Here is a 25671-nt window from a genome sequence, read left to right as displayed (position 1 = left end):
CTAAGCATGTTGTGGTGTGGTGTGTTATGATTAATGAATTTGAATTTGTTTGAGACCGAACATGTCCCGCAGTGCCGTGTTTATCCCAAAATTTGAAACCCTGGACAGAATATAAGGTCATGGGATCCTGTTTTTATGGCTCCAGATTTTCCCAAAGCACAATCATTGTAGCAGGCAGACCTCGAACATGTACCAAACACTCCATTTGAGTGAATCATAAATTCCTGACAGTAAATCGGTAAAACATTGATTTTTTTTCATTTGCCCCATAAGATTCTGTTCATCACTTTTGCATAAAGAGGAGAAACAATTAAGCAGTTACCATGATTTTTAAAGCCTCTGTGCTCATCCTTTCACTCCTTTTTTTTTACTTTCTTTTGAATGAATTAGCAGCAATCAACCTATGTTGGCCCTACATGGCATCAAAACCCTAGACAATTCTCAATGGAATGCCTTAAAAAACAACTGTTCCTAAGATCCTGAATATAACCACCAAGATATCACTATACTATACATGTATGATCTGCCCTTTTGTTGTCTTTCTTTTGGAAGAAAAGACTAAAAGGGGCTTATTTTGCAGCCAAACAAGCTTCTCTTGTTTCCCCCATTTTACCTTCATTTCCACATATGGACATGTCTAAAACCCTTAATTTCTACCAGTAAAAAGACAAGGACCATCAATTTTAGATTTTATGCATTGTATTTTTAATCTTCTTTAGTCATTTAGTCATTATGAATTTAGATAACAGTGAAAGAATTTATATGTATGCTATAACTAATTAAACTTAATTCTTATTATCCTTTATAACATCTCACACAAAGATACCAAATAATACAAGCACCTAAAGTCCTTTTTTTTTTCTCATCATATCCAAGAAGTTATAACCATAATTTATTTATTTCTATCTGTTATGCCGTTATTCTCTCTGGGTTTTTCTAAAATAAAATATTTAGATGTTGAATCTTTTGGAACTCCCAACAAGTCTGGAGATAAAAAAAACTTTTGTAAATTCTAGTAGTGAAATTAAAACATAAATTCTTATAAATTTTGAGTACACAGCTCTTATAAATTAAAGCAACCCTTATGCATCATGTGTACAGTAAATATTATTATAAGGTGTAATATAAATAGATGTATTATTCTGATTTAATTTTTTGAAGAAACTACTAGAATTAATAAATTGTGAGGAATGTTCTTAATGCTCTCCCCCTCGTTTTCCTTATTTCGAAATTGCACTTCTCCTTTTCTTGTGTGTTGGATTACGAATTGTATATATCAACTTGCTGAAACGAAAAAAAAAGAAAAGAAAAAGTGGCTGCCCTCAGTTCCTCTATCTGGCTAAAAAACTTTTTGGGGACTACAAATTGGTTGCCACCCTCCCTCACTTCTTCCCATGCCCATTGCCCACCACTTCTTACCTCCTTCCTCTCACTCACTTCCTTCCATTCTAGAACCTCACACTAACACCTCTGTTTCTTTTCTCATCCCTCACACCACAACAAAACAGAGAACTCTGTTTTCTCCTTTATCCACCCATTGAAAATCTCCACAAGCCATCACCACATGGCTGCAATTGTGTGCCACGGATTGCAGTCACACCTCGATTCCCAACTCGCTGAGTCAATAGTACTCAAACTCAGACTCCCTTCCCCAAAGCCACCCCCTACTCAATTCTTCAAACCCTCTTTCTGGGATTCAAATTCAAACTCAACCTTAAAACCCCACACCGAAGAAAACAACAAGCCCACAACACCTTCTAACTCCAATTCTTGTAGCTTCCTCGAAGCACTCTCCAACGTCTCAAAAGAACCATCGAACGATCTAACCACCTACTTGCACCCTCAGCAGAAACGCTCCTCGCTCACCCTCAGCCCGGAGAGTCTCCAACTCTGCACCGAAAACCTCGGAAACGAAAGCGGCAGTGACAGCGATGAAAGCAGCATTGACATGCTCTCGGCAGTGAGCGCGAATTCGGGGACAAGGGAACAAACTCAAAAGGGGCAACCTCGTCAACTTTCGACAGCGAAGAAAGCGAAAACGCAGAATTTTCCGCCCCCTTTGACGACGATAAGGGGATCAGAGCCTCTTCGCGTGAGACCCCACCGTGAAAACGGAAGGCTGGTGATTGAGGTCACCAAGGTCCCACCGAGTCCCTTGTGCTTTCAAGCTGAAAGAAGCCATGGCCGACTTCGCCTCTGTTTTTTGACAAACCCCACTCCCAGTTTTGACCCGGAAGAAGAAGATGACGCAGAAGAAAACGAACAGTTAGCCGATGGAAAAGAATTGGAAAATGAAATAATTGGAGAAGTAAAAGATACCCCAGAAGAAGACAAAGAAACAGAGGAAGAAGAAAATGGAGACGAAAAAGAAGAAGAAGTAGAAGAAGAAGAAGAGGAGGAGGAATGTGTTGCATGTGGGTGTGTGGAGAGTGATGTTATTGTGGAAAAGTACTCGAGGGTGAGAAGGTGCAGAGAAGGTGGTGACCACGAGAACAATGAATTGTTAAATTGGAGTGACTCACTTTGTGTGGTTACTTCCTAAAGCTAGTTCGCTAGCTGCTGCTGCCACTCCAACAACCTTGAGATTTTTGTGTCTCTAATTAATAAAAATTTTGCATTTGTCCTTTTCGTAATTCCTCTTTTTGTCCTCTTTTTTTTGTATTTTCCTTTACGCGATGAATCATTGAATTGCCGTATTTTCCCATAAACTATGGCTGTTGTCGGCAGTTATTATCGTTACTCTGTTTCGGGGACACGCACACTAACATGCGCAGAGGCACGGCTACGGCTTGTTTGGGCAGCCCGGTGAGAGTTTTTAATTTGAATTGATTGAATCAAAAAGCACGTTTTGAATGCGAACGCCCGTTTGGGTGTGATTCTAGTTTTGTTTTAGGAAGATTGTGTGGATATGGAGAAACTGGACAATGCCGGTTAACTTAACTCTTCCCAGATACGAGAAACACACAAGATGGTGAAAATGATAGAAATGGCTCTGGATCTCACTGCAGAGGTTTTCTTTCAAGATTAATTAAATAAATAAATGTTTTAGTTTTTTCACTATCTGTTCTTATTAGTTTATGTAATTTATAAATGATAATTTGGTTCCTAAGCTTTATGTTTTGTTCGATGGAGATTTAAAGCATTTGTTTAAATTTCAAATAATTATTTATAAAATAACTCATTTTTAAATAATCACTTATCTACAAAATAATAGGATTTTGTTCTTTAAACAAATATACAAGTGTTTATTTTAAAAATAAAGAAAATTAGATAAAGACATAAATAACATAAATTTGTTTATTTTCAAAGATAATTTTTTTTAAAAAGCACAAAAAAACTTAGATTAAATAAAAATTAATTGATGAAACTCTTACTTATGCCATAAATTATAAATTTGTGTTCCTACGTGTAGAATCGTATGTTTGTTTTTACAAATATAAGATGTGATAACATAATAAATTATTATATCAATTAAGATATAAAATATACTAATTCCGTTATTATTTACATAATTAAACAATTTTAATATAAAGAACTCAAAATCAACATACATTCTCGATTTATTGAATTTAACATCAACATTTATTTTCAATTTTACATAATTTATTCCAGATAGAAAATACACCTCACTCATTATAATAAAAAAATTAATTCTATATTAATTCATAACTCAATAGAAACATCATTTCTTAAAACGAATCTCAACTATGTTGAGCTTATGTTACATCCAAAAAAGTTTCAATGCAATAATTCTGTAAGAATATTTTTTTTCTATCACTTAATATCTTAATTTATATTATTTAAATTGCCAATGAAATTAAAATATTACATATTTTTAAGAAATTTTTAAATTTAATATCATGATCACAAATAGTCAAAAATCATCTCAAAAACTAAATATTTAACAAACCAAAACACTTAATCACATATTATTTACTTGTGAACAAAGATATATTAGATAGTCTGACTTAAAGAACTGATCGTCATTAAATAAAAAAAAAAATTATTCATATAAATCCATTGCTTCATTGATTACTTAAGAAAACTCACATCGCTTAATAATAACAACTTAATATATGAAAAAGTTAGTTTAGTGTATTATTTACCTAGACAATTAAACAAGTTTGAATACCTACTTCCCAATGAAAAGATAATCAATATTAACTTTTTTTCGCTTAAACATTATATCATCATTTGAGTTCAAACTTTCATAATCCATTTCAAATCTCATATTCTCTTTTCGTGTCTCTTAATAATGATAATTTTAAAGGAAAAATATTTTTTCAATATTTCTTCAATTTAAACTTTAAATTATAATTTAACCGATATTTTTTTTAATTAAATGATCAATTGAATTATGGAACAATGATAAATATTACCATTTTAAGTGTTGCTACAATAACCACTAATTAATCAAATGATATATTCAGAAAAAAAAAACAACAAATACATAACTATTGTGCAACTAAAATATACCGATTCCACTATAACATGTTTTTTTTTATTTACCGTTCCAAATTTCATAAAAATTATTAAAAAATCAAAATGAGTTAAAAAAGAACAACACTAAAAATAATAATATGATAAACACCAACATTATATGTTTTTTTTATATAATGTATAAATAAAATATTTATAAATTTTAAATAATAAAATATTTATAAATTTTAAATAATAAAATATTTCTTCTTTATTTTCACTAATTTTTAAAATTTATAAAATAAGTATCGACAAAAGATAAATAAATTACATAAAAAAAAGTAAGGTAGAAAATAAATTTTAAAAGTGCTTGTTTAGAAAAAATATAGTAGTAAAACAATAAAAAATGTAATATTTTTTTTATCAGAAAAAAATGTAAGATGGTATATATATTTATCACAAACAAGCTATACAACAAACCAAGGGATTATTTTTTTAATTTTTGTACTTAATACAATTGTTTTACCATCCAATTTTTTTACGTATTTTATTATCATAATTTCAATTTATATATTATATCAATGTATTAACTATATAATTATGTGTCTACGTTATTTTGTAAGAAAAATTATAACAAAAGATGTCGTTTTTTTTTCTAACACGGTATACCACTGCATATTTAATGAATTAGTAAAAGACAAAAATAAAAAATATAGGAGTAAAATATGTGAAAAAGTTAGAGTAAATATTTTAATGTTATAATAATTGAAAAAATAAAATATATATTAAGAGTATATATTCATATTAGACAAACTTATCCACAAGTTTTTAAAATAAAGATGAAATGAGTTTGTACAAGGTGAACTTATTTTAAACAGGTTCTTAGTGTATATTCAATAATAACAAAGTATTCGTTGTTGCTCTCTAAATATGTACATTCTGAATATCATGCTAATTAGTGTATTGATATTAAATAAATAATAGAAATATGAAAAGTTTTTATTATAAATAAATAAAATATATATTTTTATTTTAATCTGGTGTCTTTAAAGTACTTGTCAATTTCTTTTATAGCTAGAGTGATGTTAAGTGAGTGTTGAGGTATACTAATAATGAGATTAAAGGGATTTCACTAAGGAGACAAAAACACTTCATTATTAAATGGGAGAGTCCCCACCCATAAGTGATTTGGTTTGATGCATTTAAGGATTACCAAAGGTGTTCTAAATTAATTGGGCATCACAACAAGGTTTTAGATTTAAATTGTTATAATTAGTATCTATTTAATTACTAATTGTTGATTGGCACTAATTTTACAATCAAAATTAACGTGATTTTAGTTTATATTGTTTAATTTGAAAGACAAAATAGGAATCCAATACTAAATCTAATATTAAATCTAATCGATTAGTATTTTACAAGCCAAAGCCAAACATATTGAGTCTCAAACTCTTTTAATCATCAATTCTTCATCGATCCATCTATATATATATATTAATCATTCAAATATTATTGAATTGATCAAAATATTATTGAATTGATCAAATATTATTGAATTGATCAAATATTGTATGTTAAAATATTAGAATTCACTAATTCATTTAGTACTTTACTTATTTTTATATGTTTACTTGTAAGATTTTGTAATTTAAAATTTAAAATAATTAGTATTTAAAATTTTGGTAGGTAGTATTTGATATCAATTTATAAACTATTTTATAAATGTTATTAATAATAGAAACTACTTTAAATATCAATTTTTTTTAGTTTATAAAATAATATTTAATTAAATAAAAATTAATTTTAAAATAAAAATATTAGTTGTTATATTAATTAAATTAAATATTATTTTAAAAACTACTTTTTTATATTTAAAATTATTTTTATTGTTAATAAAATTTATAAATTAGTTTTTAAATTTTTGATAGTTAATTAAATACTAATTTAAAAAGTAATTAATTTTTTTATTAATAATAAAAATTATTTTAAATATTAATATATTTTAATCTCAAAATATTATTTAATTTAATTAAGTACCTAATTTTTTTTTTCTAAAATTAATTCTTATAGTAAAAGTTAATACTTAAATGTATAAAAGTGTATGTTGAGGGGTTGAACCTCAAAAAAGTTAACAGAGTTAGTGATATAAACATTTCATTCATTCATATTATGTTGTTCCATGTTACTTTATTTCTATTATCAATCTATGCATATAAATGACGTACATGGGGAAAAAGAAATCTCTGACATATCATTTATATATATTTTTTAGTTTTAACATAAGTATATTTTAAGATATTCAAATTAAATCATCACATAATTCATTTAGGTGGGGGAAACATTTTTGGTACTTTCTTCCACAGAAATTATTTGATTTGTAAACTTTGAGTCTAAGAAACAGCGGTGGACTCGCTATAAAGCCTTGATATGACACAAATATATTGTCACGACACAATTATTTATTCAAAAGTAACATGTTTCTTCACTTTCAGTTACACAAAGCAGGTATATTTTTTTCATTAGTGTATGATATCCTGTATGAATTTAACTTAAAAAGTTTTTCCAAGAGTAATTATTTATAAGTAAAGATATGAGAGGATATTAATTATTTAGATTAAGATTTTGTGAAAAAGAGAGAAAATAATATAAGGATGAACACTAGATATCATTTTCTCTTAAAATAGATAGGAATAGGAATAAAGGAAAAATCATGTCCGCATATATTATTTCTGTCTTTATTAAATAAATTTAATTAATATAAATATTTTAATAAAATGAAATAATAATAATTAATAATAAAATAAACTTTTAATATAAATATATACTTATTTATAATAAACTAATTATATAATAATAATTATTATAAATATAATAATACTATTTATATTTAATACAAAAGGATTTTTTAATTACAATTTTTAAATTTATGAATATTTAAATTATTTATTTATATATAATAATTGACAATTTTTATATGTAAATTATTTTTTTGTCAAGTAACTCGTATTTTTTTCAAAAATTAATTGAATTATATCGGATTATACTACTAATCATTTTAATTCATCCAAATTTACACAAAAATACATTATATTTGATTATTTTAATTTTCTAAAGACAATGGTTAATTTGTAATCTTATATTTTACACCTTAAAAAAATAAAAATACTCTAACAACTATCATAAACTTCAATAAACTTTTTTCACAAATTCATTATAACATACCTCAACCCAAACACACTAATTTTCTTGACACTTTCCTCTTAAATCCTCACAATTTCACTTCTCAATCCAAACAAAACTTAAATGTGGGTTTAAAAAATACTTTTTTATACTATTATCAATGTAGACTATTAGGATAATGAAAAGAAAGCTAAATTATGCTTTGGTTTTCTGAAAAATATGATAAAATTGTAAGAAAAAAAATTCAATTTTTTTATAAGGCTAGTTCTTATAAAATTTTACTTTTACTATGAAACATATTGTGCTTTATAGTTTCAAAGTATATCTTGGTTATATTGAGATTGCTTGTATTGTATTGCTCTTAAAATTTCTATATTTATCATGATATATCTTTGTAATAATATATAAATTAAATTTAAATGACATGTGTAGAGGATAGACAATTTTCTTTATGATAATTACCCTTTATAACAATATAATAACTAATCTATATATCGTCATTGACACACATATTTTATACACAAAGACAATTCAAATGATGATTAAAAATCTCAAATTTTAATCAAACAATCAGAGTTATAAAAGTATTGTTTAAATCCATGATTTTAACCATCCTTTTGGAAATAATGATGTTTTTTATAAGATTGAACCTATTAAATCTTTTGACTTTTAAATCATTCGGTTATTTGTCTTATCTTCTCGTATTATGGAATGTACTTGTAAATACACTTCACACTTAAGTCAGGTGCAATTATACTATGTTGCACAAGTTCATAATTAAAACAGTCATTATCTTTTACCTTTTATCTTGAAAGTCTCCTTCTATTCATAGTTTTTTAATGAGTTTTTTCTCATATAAAGAAGATTAACACAAATTCAATACTCATCTAATTATGCATTTAACATGTAACTATATTTTACTTCTTAATTATCAGACTCAATCTTACCCTATCTGACTGAAAAGTCGAATACCAGTGATCTGACGATGATCTAGTTAGTTTCGATCTACCAGCACCTAGTAGTATAGTACAAAGAGGAAATCGATCTCGTTTCATATCGTAAAAAAAAATACAAGTGGAAAGTGACATAAATGAAGACCAAAGTACCAAATTGCAACATGAAATGTTGGTGACAAATTAGGTTACGTCATAAGTTTTTTTTTTTCAATTCTGATAGTTTAAAGATACACCAAATGGTCTCTTAACTTAGTTTAGTTAGTTGAAGATACATAACTTAAACTGTTAATTCATGAGTTGCGCTCAACCATATTACAAACCTCCCATTGAAATATGTAGTATGTTAATCTTGGTTGAGATTTCTATAACAATGAGTGGAAGATGCTCCTTTTACAACAGATACCTTTTACCATTGCAATCACTTTTTTAGAGTTTTAATTTACTTGAAAATGTCAGTTTGTTTATATAATGATTTAGATCAAACAAGCTTTTACTAATTGCATTTTATTAAAATTTAACTATGTGAGATTCACCTAATTTTAAAATTCAATAAATTCTAATGAATAATTAAATATGATTTTAAAAAAGGTTAAATATGTTTTTCGTCCTTATATTTTCATGCGAAATTGATTTTCGCTCATAGTCCAAACTTTAGATCTTTTGGATACTTACAATAAAGAAACTATTGGAATAGATCATTTATAGTTTGTGGACGAAAATGTTAAAATATTTCATAGTGACTCATCGTCAACATGAATGTTATAATATTAAAATACAGTCTAAACTGAAAATTTGTTTGTTTGTCATGTCAAAGAAAGAAACATTGACAATGATTTATTCCAATAATTTTTTATTATAAATATATAGTGTAAAATCTAGACTAACAACAAAAATCAATTTCACTCTTATAAAAACAAAAAAAAATATTTAATCCTAAAAAAAAAAAAGTTATATTAACAACATATCTCTCTCAAACCAATCATGACATCCATGATGCACTTTTCTTACCACTTAAGTTATATTAGGACTTTCTTTCCAATAAATTTTTGATTCTTCAATTTGATGTAATGGATTCGTCTATAATCCAATCAAATGTTTTTAGGAAATTGCGAGAAAAACATTGCACTTTAAAGAGAAAATAGAAGCACTTTGAAACATTGAACTTTCCCTCTCTCTTAAGGTGTTTACTCTTTTTTCTTTTCTTGCTTTATACTTTTTAGCATGGAAGATTTTGTGGTTACTACTTGATTATTTATTGAATGCATATTTAAGTTAGTTTATATTATAAACATAATGGTTTGTTTTCATTAATCTTAATATAAGTTAAAAAAATAATTTCAACAAAAAATACTAATGATTTGTTTGATGGAAAAGATAGAAGTAAAGGATAAAAGAAAAAAAAAAGAAAAAAGAGTGGACGACATTTCCTTCTAAGGGAAAGGAAAAACTCTCGAGGATGGCTATTTTCTATAGTTACTTTTACTGTTTCATATTTTTATAAATAACATAAAAAAAGTATAAATAATATATTTTTATTGAGAAGACTATTACAACGAATTTGTTTAACTTCTTAGTTTAATTAACTTTCCGTAATTAAACACTGATAAAACAAATTAATTTTCAACTTTTCACATTCAGTCAACACATTTTTCTATTCTTATATTATTCTTCATCCAAACAAAACATAAACAAATATCATAATAGTTTTCTATTACATATTTGAACTTGGTTATAAAAACATAGTTTCAGCTCCTACACTTTAGATTAGTTATATCAAAGTCCTAACATTTTCACAAAAATAAAATTTACCTTTAAACTTTAAAAAACATGTAACTTTAGTTTTTTTTAAAGAGTTTTCATCATGTTTTCTATTGTTAGGAGAAACTATGGGCATAATTTGTAATGTTTAAAATCCAAATTTATTATTATAAAAAATCATTAAGCAAAAATTAAATTTATAAACAAAAATTAATTAATTAATATATTAATTAAATTAAATATTATTTTAAAAATTAAAAAAATCAATATTTAAACTAATATTTATTATTAATAAAATTTATAAATTATTTTTTAGATTATATTTGATTAGTTATTAAGGTTGTAACGTATTTAAAATTTTAAAATTATTAATTAAAATCTTGATAGTTAATTAAATATCAATTAACTAAGTAAATATTAATTTAAAAATTTAAAAACTAATTTAAATATTAATAAGTTTTATTCTATAAAATAATATTTAATTTAATTAATATAATAATTAATTATTTTTATTTTTAAAATGAGCTTATATTTAGTAATTTTAAGTGTATTAAGACATTGATTATATTTGATTGAATATATATGTCTGGCAGGGCAGTGGCAGTGTGTGATGAATTGAATAAGTGAATTAGGGTGTCCTTTGGGTGAGCATCAAATTGATGGCACTGATCTTAACAAGATTTGATTCACAGAGCAATGATGGAGTTGATATATGTACGGATAAACAAACATTTTGTGTGTTGTTTTGAAGAAAAGGAGAGATCTTATCCTTTTTGAGAGAACTGAAAGTAAAGCAGTGACTATCTTGAAATGGAGAGTGAAGGGACCACCAAATATGTAACTCTGAAACACAATCTAAATCAATCCCCTCTTCTTCACTTTTCTCACTTGTACTACCACAAACACTTCCATTTTCTCCTCAAACATCTTTTCTCTACCACTTTTCTAATTCTTTCCCAATATTCTTACTTTTAACTACTTTTTACAAAAAACAAACTATATTTTTTAAGATCGACACAATTTTAGACTTATGTTTTTGAAGTTATTAACATACCTAGGTTGTACATAAGTATTAGATTGTAAATCTTACTTTATAAATTAATTTTATAATTAAATTAGATTTAAAGTTCATTTTTAATATGATATTAGAGTCATTTTAAACATATTCTAACAATTGTTTATTGGTCTTATTAGGTCATCATTATCGAACTATCCTTAATATATAATCTCACACACAAGTTGGTAGTTTTGGTATGAGAGATGTGTATTGAAGATCTCACATTAATTAGATATTAAAACATTTCATAGTATATAAATAAGTGTAAACCTAATCTTATAAATAAGTTGGATTAGACTTAAATTCACTACTTAATAATTTAAGTTAATACAAAGTCAGTATTAAATCACATTTTTTTATAATTTGTTTTCTTACGATTTTTTTTATATAAAGTTTCGAATCAAAATTCAAACGCACTCAATTTTTGTAGTGATTATGATCTATTTAAATTTAAAATAGAATAGAATCGATTGGTAGTTTGAAATTAGTTTAGCGGTATACTTGGATTAAAAGGATCTATAAATAACAAAATATTATACCTTAATAACAAAATAATTAATAATTTTTAATTTATTATCAAAATTATTCTTAAAATTATATTTTTAATAACAAAATAGTCTTACAAACTTATTAATAGGAAGCATTAACTAGTCACGTGCATCATTTTACTATGTTGCTTTTTCTTTTGATCATTCTAATGAACATAATTATTTTTCATGTATTATTGAATTCGTTGTATGTGTATAAAAACTACTGGTACATTTTTCTTAATTTTCATATTTTTAAAATTAATTTATAAATGTCAAATTTCAATTGTTTTTTTTAGTTACACTTTGATCTTCTTTAAATTGGTGTAATTATAAATAAATAGTAAGTTGATTTTTTTTTATCGGCAATAAACAATGAATAAATATGAACCACTTGAGAAGTGGTTCAACTCTTATACATAAATACAATCTTTAACCTTTCTTACTAGGCAGATCCCCAAATAAGCCTAACATTAAAACATCTAGTTGAATTCAGAAAACACGTAAGGTGCTCAAGCCTACATCTAAAAAGAGTACATCACGAGACCATCTTCATACAAACCAAAGGGTTAAGACACCACTCAGAAAAGGAAAAAAGCACAGAATGCGACTTAGATGTGACCCACGTCCAAGCCTTTAATTGAACCAAAGCAAAAACTTCCACTACATCCACTACTCCCCCTTTAAATATTACATTGTTTTTATGCTTCCGGACCTCATTGACTACTGCGATCCAAATCACTCCCCAAACCTCATTTACCGAAGCAGACACATTACACATCCTAAACTGAGAGAAGTTTAGCAGTGGAACATTGTGAAACACACTCTGCACCCCAGTCATACGTAACAATGGTTCCACAACAACCATGCAAATCTACACTCGGTAAGCAGATTTGACCGTGTACCCAAGAACCTCCCCTTCCTTCCATACCCACCTATCCTCCTTTTCCAAGTCAAGACTCTCAACTTGGACTTCTTGAGAAAGTAGACCCGCTAGTTGCTTCTCCCATTCAAATAAATTTCGTCTCCAAACAAACTTCCATTCCCACTTTCCGTTGTTCCAATCCTCGAATTCAACCATCGTAGAAGCTTTTGATGAACTCAGGGAAAACAACCTCGGGAAGGCATTCTTCAAAGCCCCATTCCCCACCCAATTATCTTCCCAGAACAAAACATCCTTACCAGTACCCACCTTCCAATTGATAGCTTCTTCGAAATTCCGACCCCAACCTTTCAAGCTGCAAACCTCCCTCAAGTCTTTCCACCAAAGAGAATCCTTATTATCTTTTTCTCCCTCTCTCAGACTTCTCCAACCCCCATACTTGGAATTAATAACCTTCTTCCACAAACCATCATTATCCGACCCCAGACGCCAAATCCACTTACCTAGTAACGCCAAATTAAAGGTCTTTAGGTCAATAATCCCAAGGCCACCATCCTCACGAGCATCACAAACCTTTTTTCAAAAAGCCCAAACAACCTTTCTTCCATCAGAACCCCACCCGCATAAAAAATTCCTTTGGATACTCACGATCTCGTTTGCCACCGCAACAAACATTTTAAATAGAGATAGATAAAACAATGGGATAGAAGACAATACCTGTTAGAATGTATGACTTTAAACTAGAGGGGGGGTGAATGGTTTAAAGAGGGTTTTTGAAAACTTTTAAGCCTTGAATGAAATTACTTCGAGAATATCTTGATTAAGAAATCCGTTTTTCAAAACACAAAGCAAAAAACACAGCACCAGAAAAACAATTGGTTGTTTCGCAGAAATAATCAGTTGTTTATACCAGTTTACAAATATAAAAACTGAATTTAAAGAGTTAAGGGATAGAGAAAATGCACAGAGAGATTTATACTGGTTCACTCTAAACCCAGAGCTACATCCAGTCTTCTCAGAAACCATTGAGGAAATCCACTAAGCAATCAACCCTAGATCACTTACAATACAACCAAAGAAGTGACCTTGATCCCCTCAAGACACACACTTCCTTTGGTCAAACACACCAACACTAAGAATGCTGATCTTGATCCCCTCAAGAACACACAACACTTCTCAGCAACACATAGAAAGTTTCTTTCAACAATACAAAGGATTGCACTTGTTACCGAACAAATCGGAAATCAATACAAGTAGAAAATCCTAGCTCACACTCTTTGATCAATCTCAATCTCGAAGCAATCTCAACTTTTTCTCTTAATAAAAAATCAGTGAAAAACTCAAATCTGTTTTTCTGTATATAATCAAAGTTGTTGTTTGTTATCAAATCTTAACAAACTATCAATTGCATTTAAAGATTGGTCAAAACATTAAAAACTGGAGCGTAAACAGTTAGAAAATCATTTAATGCTCAGTCAAAGCATAAAACGGTTTTCTGTTATGGTACTAAAACAAACAATCGGTTGTTTCCACGAATCAATCAGTTGTTTTGGTTTTGACAGCTCAACCATTTGAAAAACAGTTTTAAACCTTTTCTAAAAACACCTAAGTATAAAACAATTGGTTGTTTCGACAAAACAACATATTGTTTTTCACTTAGTTTGAAAAACACTTTTCTTTTAAAAGGATTGAGAGAGCTTATGCTTTGGATTCAATCAAGAGTGGATTATACATTAATTCTACCCCAGAACCTATCTAAAAGACAGCTCAGCAACAACAAGCACAACCAGCCTTTCATCATCCTTCAAAGGGTTTGGATTCTTCAAAGCTTGAACCCACTTGGTTCAACAATACCGACTTAATCAAACAAATCCTCCCCGCCAAAGACAAGAATCTACCTTTCCACCTACTCAATCTTCTCTTCAATCTATCAATCACTCCAGCCCAAAACACCTTTCTCTTGTGACACCCACCTACCGACAAATCCAAGTATATAAAAGGAGTTGTCATGACTTCACAATTAAGAATCGCCACAAAGCGTTGAATCATTATTTGCTCAACCTCCAAACCACCTATCTTACTCTTCAAAAAGTTCACCTTAGCCCGAAAGATAGTTCAAAACAATTCAATGTTGCCTTTATATTGAAAACATTTTAACATCTGCTTCACAAAAGAATATAGTGTCATCAACATACTGCAACATGTTTACCTTCACTTTCTCCCTACCAATCTCCATGTTATCAATCAAATTTTGTTCGACTGTCATCCTAGACACTTCTGCCAAACCTTCTGCCACGATAAGAAACAAAAAAGGAGCAAGTGGATCTCCCTGTCGAAGTCCTTTCTTCGGAAAGAACTTCTTGGTTGGGCTACCGTTCACGAGAACTGACACATAAGCTGACTCTAAACATCCCTTTATCCACTGAATCCATTTTTCACAAAAACCAACTCTTTCTAACATATAATAAATGTACTCACATCTCACCGAATCATACGCCTTCTCAAAGTCCACTTTAAAGAATAAATATTGATATGTTTTATTAAATTATTAAAATGAATATAAGTTAAAAGTGATGGAAGATGAAAAAGAAAGAGTAAGAAATAGGAGTGTTAGAGTAAAAAGTGTGCACATGCATAACATGAGAGGAGTACGGATAGAGATGGACGAAGGATGACCTAAACTACAGGTCGGTGGTCAGTAATTGGAGGCGTGCGCCCCACCTTTCAGACTCACCATCTTTGTCTTTTATAAATTACTATTATCAACTTCATCTTATTTCTTAATTTATTGTTACTTTTTTCAAGAAAAATGTATTTACCTCATCACTAATAATAATAATAATAATAATAATAACAACAATAATGTATTTACAAAAATATTTAAAAAATAATAATTAATTAATATATTTACTAAGTTTTATACATTATTTTATAAAAAACATTTTTATAAAAAGAATATTATTAATAAAAAATGTAATTAATTTTTAAATTAATATAATAATAATTCTTTAGCTACTAATTATTTTAAATGTTAAATTAATCATTAGTTTAAAATTTAAAAAACTTTAATAGTTAAAATCTACGTAATTAATATTAAAAACTTTAGTAGTTATAATTTATTATTAATAATAAAAATTATTTTAAACATAATTTTTTTTTAATTTATCTATTTTTAGTTAATATAATAATTAATTATTTTTTTATCTTAAAAAATAGTTTTTATTTAATATTTTTTAATAAAATATACAATTTTTTTTTCATAGAATGATGCCAACATTTTTAAAGACATTAACATTTTTTTTATACTTTTAATAACTAAAACTAATCTTCTTTATATTTTTAATAACTTGAAATTCACCATTTTTATTTTATTTTAAAAATATATTTATAAAAAATTAAATTAAATATATGAATATTACAATTTAAAGTTTTAGCTTTATATTTTTTAAGTTTTAAATAAATATTATTATTTTAAATAAATAATAAAAATAAGTATCACTTTAGTTATTTAAAAATTTAAGAGAGATGAATAACATTTCTTAAAAAGATAAAAAAAGTGAATGTATATAAAATCTAAAGAAATATGAATTAATTCTATTGAAAACATTATTTTTAAAATTAAAAAGAGTGTAAGTGCTATTTAACACAATCTTCACATTGATAAGTGCACTTTATTAATATTTTTATAAAACTTTAGTTTACTTTGTATTTGTTTGAGTATAATAGATTTTCACTAAAACTGAATTTTATACATTAATTGCTTTAGCAAATCTTGATTTAGTACTTTAAAAATATTTATTTATTATTTATATAAAAATTAAAATATTACTTTATAATTATAGTAAAAATGTATAAATTTAGTATTAATTAATCATAGTTGAAAATAAGATTTCGCCTTTAGAAAAAGTTTATAAAGTTAAAAAAATATTTTAAAATATTGTAACAAGACGCTAATGGATAGATAATCTAAGGATAATTGTTTCGTAGTTTAAAACAATTTTGAAAAGATTTTACCAAACCTAGTGAAGGATACAAAAAGTTTGCACAAATATAATTGATGAAAGAAAGAAATAATTGATTTTTATACCAGGTTATTCGAACTTATCTCTTTTATCATTTTTTTTTCTCAGAAACAGAGAAATAAAGATGATATGAAAAGATATGGATATAAATTGATATAAATATAAATATTCATTGTTGAAATATGGATGTAAAATAATGATGTAAAAGTTTTTAATCATACATCCATAACTTCTATCTCAAATTTTTTATGAAGATGTGTGAGTCAATTTTCGATAACTCTTCTTAAGATGTTTAATAAATATATGTAAATTTTTATAAATATTTAAAGGTTTTTAATATATCAAATATTAATGTTATATTACAATATTAATGTGTGCCACTTAAAATGATTACTTGAACTTTTTTAACATATAAATAATTAATTTGTATCATATAATCTTAGAGATTAAAAATAGAAAAAATATTTTAAAGAATAACTAAAAATAATATTTAAATTATTTAAAGTTCATATTTATTGAATTTATTATGCCACTAACTATCAGCTTTTCTATAATACCACGTTCTTACTATAAAAAAATTTGTTAAAAATTTCATATCAACTAAAAATGTAATATATAAACTATTAAATTATACTTTCTTGAAATTTTCTTTTATTTTCATTTTACTTTTACCGTTCTTATATCATTTTACTATTTTTTCATCTTTATTTACTTTTAATTTAAATAAAATAATAGTTATTTTTAGTTTATTAATACAATTAAATGCACCATAATTTTAATTTTCATTTGTATGATATTAACTTACTAAATTATGCATCAGATACTTATTCATATATAATTTATTTTGTAGTAAATAGATCTATGTACACTATATTTGACAGGATTAAATAATATATCCTGAGCTGATGTTCATTTTAATAGTTTATAGTATTTGTTTACAAATTAAAATTATTGCTAAAAAATGAATATCCAAGAGAATAGTATTATAAGTTAATAAATAATAAGTAAAACCAAAAAGAAGAAGAAAAGGACTGGCATTTGGCTTCAAAAGTCAATATATGACAGAAAAAGAAAAGAAAGAAGGAAAATGATTTTATGGATGTTACATTTCTTATGATTTAACTTTTTAACAGTGATAATATTACAAATAAAATTAGTCCTTATCAATGAAAGGAAACATGTAATAATAAACTTCAATAATCTCTAGTATATGCTTCCTTTCATGGACACTTTTTTATGAGCAAAATATTCAGTGGTCACAGTAGCTTACATGGTCAATGCATGATCAATGCTTACAATTCATTCTATGGATTTATACTTTATTACCTCACATTAACAATTACTTCACATTCTCATAAAATCTTTTAATATTCACCACCAATTCCCTTTAAGACTATGTAGATGTATCCATTAATGTACAAGTTAATTATAAAAACGTAATTAAACATTAAATTCAACTCAGTTTTAGAACATTAGGCATTTTTTTATTCAGTAAAAAGTAAATAAATAAATAAATAAAGGAACACTTAATGGGTATCCCAACTCTTATACAAGATAAAGTAGTTTGTTATACTTACTGCGATCCTACTAAAATATAAATCTTAAACCAGTTTGCATCATTTCCTCACCAAAGATAAAAGCAACCAAAACACACAATTAGGTGCAGATTGCGTTGGACAACAACCACGGTAAGACACGCTATAGCAGAGTAAACCAAATCCGCTCACAGAAAACAAGTAACAAAAGATGTATAACTACAATGAGTGAGTCTTAATCCCTATACTTGAAGACAATTGCACTTTCTTGTACAGTTTAAATGTCAAGTCTGTGCCAACAACAATCAAGAAGAATCCCATAATGCGTTTGCTTCTGATCATCTAGAAATCACGTGATGCCATATATAATCAAGGTTTTCCTTTCCTATAGTAATTTCCAACCTACTAACCTGGGCATAACATCCACAAGACCAAGTAAAGTATAACAAAAAACCAAGAGATAAAGTCCCCCCTCTTTGATCGAAGGACCTTTTTGTTGTCATATTAATACATGTACTCGAGCATTTGAACCAACTTGAAAACGAAAAATATGCCTTTGAAACCTTGTTTTTTAACCAAACACACAACTACATTTGCCAGAGTAAATATTTCAACTGCATCTACTTTTGCTTAGTTAAACACTGTTCATTTCTATACTTCCAAACACGTCAAATAATAGAGACCCGCACTCCTATTAGACATATGAGTCTTTACTTATTAATGTTTACAACATCATATCTAACATCATTTTTATTATTTAAGAATTATAAAATCATAAATGAGGATACTCAATAAAAAGGAATAAGGATTTCATCTCATAAAATTATGTAATTTTTAAGCAAGTTTTAGGATTGAGATGTAAAATTTCACGAGGATGTCAAACATAAAGTTTTATAAAATAACTATATTTTCTCATTTATTTATCCAATGCAATTTTTTACTTATATATATAAATAATGTTTTAATACTCTAGCTTAATGTTTTAATATTCTAAGGTATGCCAACTTGTTTTATGGTAAACTCAAATAATAAGAACAATTCTTAACTTCAAAATCAACCTAGAAATCTTCATATGAAAGATACTCTATATGATTCATACTATTCTAATATTTTTCAGCAGAATGGAATACATTTATGTTTCCAGAGAACACATTTAAACATTAAAATAATAATTTTATTTCATTTCATTTACTTTTCTATATATGTACGTGTGTAGTGAAGCTCTAAGTATCATGAGGTGTATAGAAATTTGTTAAATAATATACATCTTTATGTTAATGCATGCTGACACTTAACTTTTTAGAATTTAATGTATGTTATTATATTGATATTAATAAATTTTAATAATTTTATTTAATAATATGATATGTCTCATGGGATAAATTTCTATATAAAACGAATTTACATTATAAATTAAACATGCGATTTTATATGAACAAACTCATAAACTATTATTATGTTACTAATACTGCTGCTTTGAGTTAAATAAGTGTTTAAATTCGAATTATATAAATGAAAAAAGGAAAATTTTATTAAAAAAAAGAAGTGAAAGAAAATTCCCCTTACAAAACCTACCCACTTGTGACATTAGCTTTGAATTTTAAAGAAAGTCCTAAACTGAGACTGTGACATCAGGTAAAGCTCTAAAAGAAGGTGATGTCATTGATTAAACTAAACACAAAATAAAGATAATTTGTTGGGTTCAGAATCCATAGCTTGGAATCAATATTTTTTTTTCTTGCCCTAAAAAGGGTATGAATTAGATGTATGCAATCCACGAAGTCACTGGATTTGATCTGATCCACAATGAAACCAAGTGAATGCAAATCTCAATGGATTTCATGGCCTATATGCAAAAGAAGTTTGGTTTTCTTGTTTGTTAAGCATTTGAAACCCTTTATCTTTCATTTATGTGCAAAAGAAATAAACACTTTCTCTTCTTATCACAAAGTTTCCAGAAAGCCAATTGTCAAATAACACCTACTTTGGCACTAGAACAAAAAAGATGATTAAAAAGAAAGAACAACTTAGTTTGCATTAATCAATATTACATTGATATTAGTTTCCACATTTTTTGTTTGTTGGGTTTTGGTTTTTCTTTTCTTTTTTATTTTTGAGTTTGTTTGGATTGCATGGATGAGCTTTTCCACAACTGGACAATTGAGTGCGTACATGATGTTGTGCAACTTTTGAATAATGGAAAATGCACTTCCATTCACAAATTTTAAATGAAGAAAAATGTGTTATATGATTGAACAATAGAAAGATTGATTAGTGTGGATGAATGAACATAGGGAATGGAAAGGAGAAGAGAGATTGAAGTTTGCAATGAATAAGATTGTTTATAGTTCCTCCATTGTTGGTGGGTCTAAGCTGCCATGGCGTCACCCAACAAAAGGAACAACGTTTGTCACACAAAGCATTCCATCACCCCTCTTAGTTTAGAACTTAGACCCCACCACCACATCCACCAACCCATGCACATAACCACACTTCAACCACTCAAATCGAGACTCAACCAATCATTACTTGTTAATGGTTATGTTCAAGATCATGTCGTTCATCAATTTATATCAAAAATGAAAAATGTGTTTAGATAACGGCATATTCAAACACATTAGTTTATAAGCAGAAGGAAAGATATCACTTTACAACTATTATTTGGTTTATGTAATTTTAAAATTAATGTAAGTAAATGTTTTTTTTTTCCAGTTATAATATGATTTAGGTTGTCAACATATCAACACTCTTTAAATATCCACAGGTTTGTTTAATTTTCTGGAAAAAACTGTTTTAGTCCTGAAATTTTGGTATGACACTTTGTTTGGTGTAGATCCTTTTTCGAATGGGAGAAGCCTCTAGAGAAGCAGTTGATTCAGTTGTTGTAAGGAGCGAAGTTGGAACTGGGGAAGAAAGATTGTAGGATTTGGAAGGCTGGGGCGTTCCAAAATTTTACGGTTAACTCAACCTATGTTCAAGTTAGGAAGGATACAGTTGGGGAGGTCCCTCCAGTTTACAGTAAGTTGTGGAGGTGCAAAGCCTTACCTTCTACTTTGTTCACAGCTTGGAGGGTGATAGAGAATAAGGTTGCTACAGGGTAAATCTGGAAAGACGCGGGGTGGTGATTGAGAATCCCTTGTGTTGTCTGTGTGGGATGGTGGAAGAGTCGTCCAGTCATCTATTTTCCGTCTACGACTTCGTTTGGTGTGTCTGGTTGTCTTTGTTTTAAGTGGCTAGGTGTGCCGTTCATTATTCATAAGGATCCTTTGGCAAACTTTTTACTGTTCAGGTTAAGTCAGACTTCAGATTTGGTTAATAACGTTTGGGGTGCAATTTAGGTTGGAGTTGTGAATGGTATTTGGAATCATAGGAACTGTGTGTCCTTCGGTAGGGGGGTGGTAGATGCGCTCGAAGTATTCGCCTTGGTACAGGTAAAAGTTTGGTCGTGGATTTATGCAAAGTCCCGTTGTACTTCCTTCGGGTACTCTAATTGGGTTTTGAACCCAGTGGATTGTATGAGGATGGTTGTTTAATGTTTTCCTGTGGTTAGTTTGGTTGTTCCTTAGATAATCAGGTAGGTGTTTCGTGGTAGGAGTATAGTAAGGTGTTTTGCTCTTTATGTATAAGGGTTGAACCACCCTTGAAGTGGTTCCCATTTATTTATTTTTTATTGCCGATAAAAAAAAATTCCTGAAATTTTGGTTTTCTACTTTAATATTTCAAAATATTATAATATGATTGTATTTAAGTAAAATAAAATATATAAATAAAATTGGAAAATTAAGGGAGGAAGATGTATATAAATAGTCATTGACATCAACTCTAATATGTTTGGATTGAAGAATGAGTTTGTGGGGGAGGGGAAAAAGTGAATTTGTAAGGATTAGAGAATATGTGTAATGTATGAGGTTGTTTGGATTAAAAGATTATAGAGTAGATTTGTGAGTAATGTGATAATTAAGAGGAAATTTAAAAATTATTTTAAAGGTGTAAAATATGAGTTTACAAATTTATCCTTGTTATTAAAAAATATTTGAATAATGAATTATGATATATTTCTTTTTCAGGTTTGAGTTAATTAAATTTTTCTAATATATAATATTCATAATTACTTGTATTTTTTAATAAAAATTTAAAAATATTTGTGTTAAATTGAAATAAATTTATTAAATATATTAAAATATATTAAAATTATATTTATTATTATATACAATTTTTTATTTTATATAACTCTATATTTTGTTGATATTATAATTTTCATTATTTATAATTATATGTTGTTATTAATATTATAATTAGATATTTTTGAAATTGTTAAATAAATTTATTTAATATTTAATTTTATATATTGTATGTATATAATTATGTTTTGAAAATTCATGCACAAAACTATTTGGATAAAATCCATTAATCCTACGTGAAATCATTGTTAATATGTTCCCATCCACCCTCTACCCCCAAAATCACTAAAACAAATACAAGAAGTATTCTCTTCCTCTCCCTCCTCATTGCACACACTTAAAAACAAACCTATCGAATGCGATATTAGACTATTGGAGATACTCTATTTATGATTATTTTTTTTTTCTTAAAATACTTGTGAATATCACATAACTACAAGAATAAGGGTAAGAGTAGTATGACATAAATTCATTAGTATTCATCGTTATTTTCAAGTACTAAACAAAAAAATTGGTTGAAAAGGAAAAGGGTTGGATCTTTTTGAAGTTTGTCTGGCATAAATTCATAAGGGTTGTGTCTTTCACTAAGAAAGTGGATAAGGTGTGGGTGCATCATCAAAAGCTACACATGCTCAGGTATCGCAATCGTTGTAACTAGATCATAAACCTTGCTACTAATGCAAATCCTTTCTTTGGATATGGTGGATGCAGCAGCCACAAATCTAGTACATATCTGACTGATTTTGATCCCTCCACGTACAAGCAACTGGACCACAACATGTCTAATTCGTCTTTTTCCTCTCTTTCAGATTTCATCAATGCCTTTGGGAGATTATAGCAGAATATACCCCAAATATAGTTAGTGCACAAGAAAGAAAGAAAGAAAGCTAAAAGACCTGCAATGTGATAAAATTACAGACCAAAATAAGCACGGAGATAACTTTCAATCAAAACCATCATTGCTCAATATATAAGAATCTCACGTGTACCTTTCTTTTTTTCTTTTTTTTTTTATCAGCAATAAAAAATCAATAAATGAGAACCACTTCAGGGGTGGTCCAACCCTTTTACAAACACACATACAATTTAACTCTTAACTCGACACCCAAAACCGCCGGTCAAAAGACCAACTAAACCAAGCGCTAACTAGCTTTACCGAATCAGCCGTATACAGGCCAAAGGATCCAGAACCCAACAGGAATAGGAAAAATAAACTTCGCGGGACTTTGCAGCAATCCAAGACCACACCTTTACTTGTGCTGAGACAAAAACTTCTAACGCATCTGCCACTCCTCCATTAAAGACGACCGAGTTCCTATGCTTCCAAATTTCACTCACAATTCCAACCCAAATTGCCCCCCAAACATCATTAACCGAAACAGATGCCTGACTCAACCTGAATTGAATAAAATTTTGCATTGGATCCGAATGGATTACGAACGACACTCCAAGCCACTCAAAGCAAAGGCACCATACCCTCCAAGCAAAGTCACAAATGGCGAACAAGTGACTCGACGACTCATCGACCTTCCCACACAAGCAACATACAGGATTTTCAACCACCATCCCGCGCCTTACCAAATTAACCCTAGTTGCAATCCTATTTTCCAAAACTCTCCAGGCCAAGAATACAGCAGAAGGCAAGGCTTTACACCTCCACAACCTACAGTAGGTCGGAGAGGACTCCCCATCACTAACCCTCCTTACCTTGCTATAAGCTGAGTTAACAGTAAAACTTTGAGACCCCTCAGCCTTCCAGATCCAGCTATCCACCCCTCCCACATCCATCTTCACCCCTTGCAGCAACTGACTCAACTGCTCCTCCAACAACTTCTCCCAGTCAAAGAGGGATCTACGCCAGCACAAATGCCAAATCCAAACACCATTAAACCAGTTCCCGAACTCGGCCACCTTAGCAGCTTTAGCCGTGCTAAGCGAATATAATCTCGGAAACATTCCCTTCAGAGCACCACAATTCAACCAGCTGTCCTCCCAGAATGAAATATTTCCTCCATCACCAACTTTCCACTCAACCCCATCTTCAAAACTTCTGCCCCAGCCCACCGAGGCCCAAACCTCCTTCAAGTCTCTCCACCAAAGAGAACCCCTACAGGGTTTACCTTCCGCTCTCAAATTCCTCCATCCACCATATTTAGAGTCAAGAATCTCTTTCCACAAACCTTCCTTGGCCGACCCCCACCTCCAAATCCACTTGCCTAGCAGGGCATCTCACGTGTACCTATATGCACCTCTTTTGGGATTTTATGGTTTGTCTTGAAAAGAACAATAATGCACCTAACATATAGAGAACATCCAGTGTATACAGCAAAAATAAAGATATTTTTTTTGCTATGAAAATGCTAAGTCACTTGCTACGAGTGTATCCATGAGAATCATGACAACATAATTTTACAATTTGGAAGGAAGAAGATTTTGACAATCAATTACTCTTTCTCTATTCCTTAGAAACATATTGAAAATGGCAGACATAAGATTGTAAATAAAGGCTGTCGTGTTCCAACATTGCAGATTATGCGGATCAAAATTTTAGACCTCCAGTTACCCTATTGCCATATTTTAGACCGTATCAGAAAGATTTTTCAGATTTTATTTATAATTATATGGTCTGTTTTTCTTTTATTTATTTTCTTATAGATTTTTCTTTTGAGAATATAATAAATAATTTTAAATTGTATTTAATGGGTGACGTTCATTATAGAGTTTTTTTTCTCTAGCAAAGCACCTCTTTGAGGAATGAACTTTCAGAAAGAAAGATTCGTTTTTGAACTTTTTTTATACTCTAATAAATTCCATGAATTTCAACTGCTTGAAATTCAAATAAGGGTGAATAAACCCCCGAAAAGAGGTGAGCTGCATAAAATTAACAGCACAAACTTTTTCGTTCCTTTTGGTCTCCCATGAAAATAACATCTTTATCATAATTTCTCTCCCAATCTAGAAATGATATTTTCATGCATCTTTTCTATCATCATGTTGATCCACCAAGAATCCAGGTCTTTCACGTTTGGAGGTTTAATAAGAGAAAAAGACACGTCCCACCTGGACACAAACATATCTTTTCATCTAGCTTTTGGCCTTTTCTAGCAACACAAAATTCAGCCCCTCAATCCCAAATTTTTTCTTTTCAATCAG

At 28.6% G+C, this 25671-nt stretch overlaps 3 protein-coding genes across 3 annotated transcripts; 1 reads left to right on the top strand and 2 right to left on the bottom strand.

The window, feature by feature from the left end:
* The first annotated feature begins 1308 nt into the window (after positions 1-1308).
* LOC137828951 (protein FANTASTIC FOUR 3) lies at positions 1309-2633 on the top strand. Its single transcript, XM_068635723.1, has one exon. The coding sequence runs from the start codon at positions 1565-1567 to the stop codon at positions 2540-2542; it is 978 nt and encodes a 325-aa protein (XP_068491824.1). The 5' UTR covers positions 1309-1564; the 3' UTR covers positions 2543-2633.
* A 10138-nt stretch (positions 2634-12771) lies between these two features.
* Positions 12772-15241, bottom strand: LOC150025747 (uncharacterized). Its single transcript, XM_090304327.1, has 2 exons — positions 14990-15241; positions 12772-13353 (listed from the first exon to the last, which is right to left on the bottom strand). The coding sequence occupies exons 1-2, from the start codon at positions 15239-15241 to the stop codon at positions 12772-12774; spliced, it is 834 nt and encodes a 277-aa protein (XP_090160453.1).
* Positions 15242-23670: 8429 nt separating this feature from the next.
* On the bottom strand, positions 23671-24474 carry LOC137827992 (uncharacterized). The gene has a single exon (XM_068634383.1). It carries the CDS (start codon positions 24472-24474, stop codon positions 23671-23673), a length of 804 nt encoding a protein of 267 aa, XP_068490484.1.
* Between the last annotated feature and the right edge of the window lie 1197 nt (positions 24475-25671).

Source organism: Phaseolus vulgaris, chromosome 7 (assembly GCF_051622355.1).
Source record: "Phaseolus vulgaris cultivar YP4 chromosome 7, ASM5162235v1, whole genome shotgun sequence".
Taxonomy (NCBI): Eukaryota; Viridiplantae; Streptophyta; class Magnoliopsida; order Fabales; family Fabaceae; genus Phaseolus; species Phaseolus vulgaris.
Note: the sequence above shows the minus strand (reverse complement) of the source record. Positions and strands in the feature narration are given on the sequence as shown.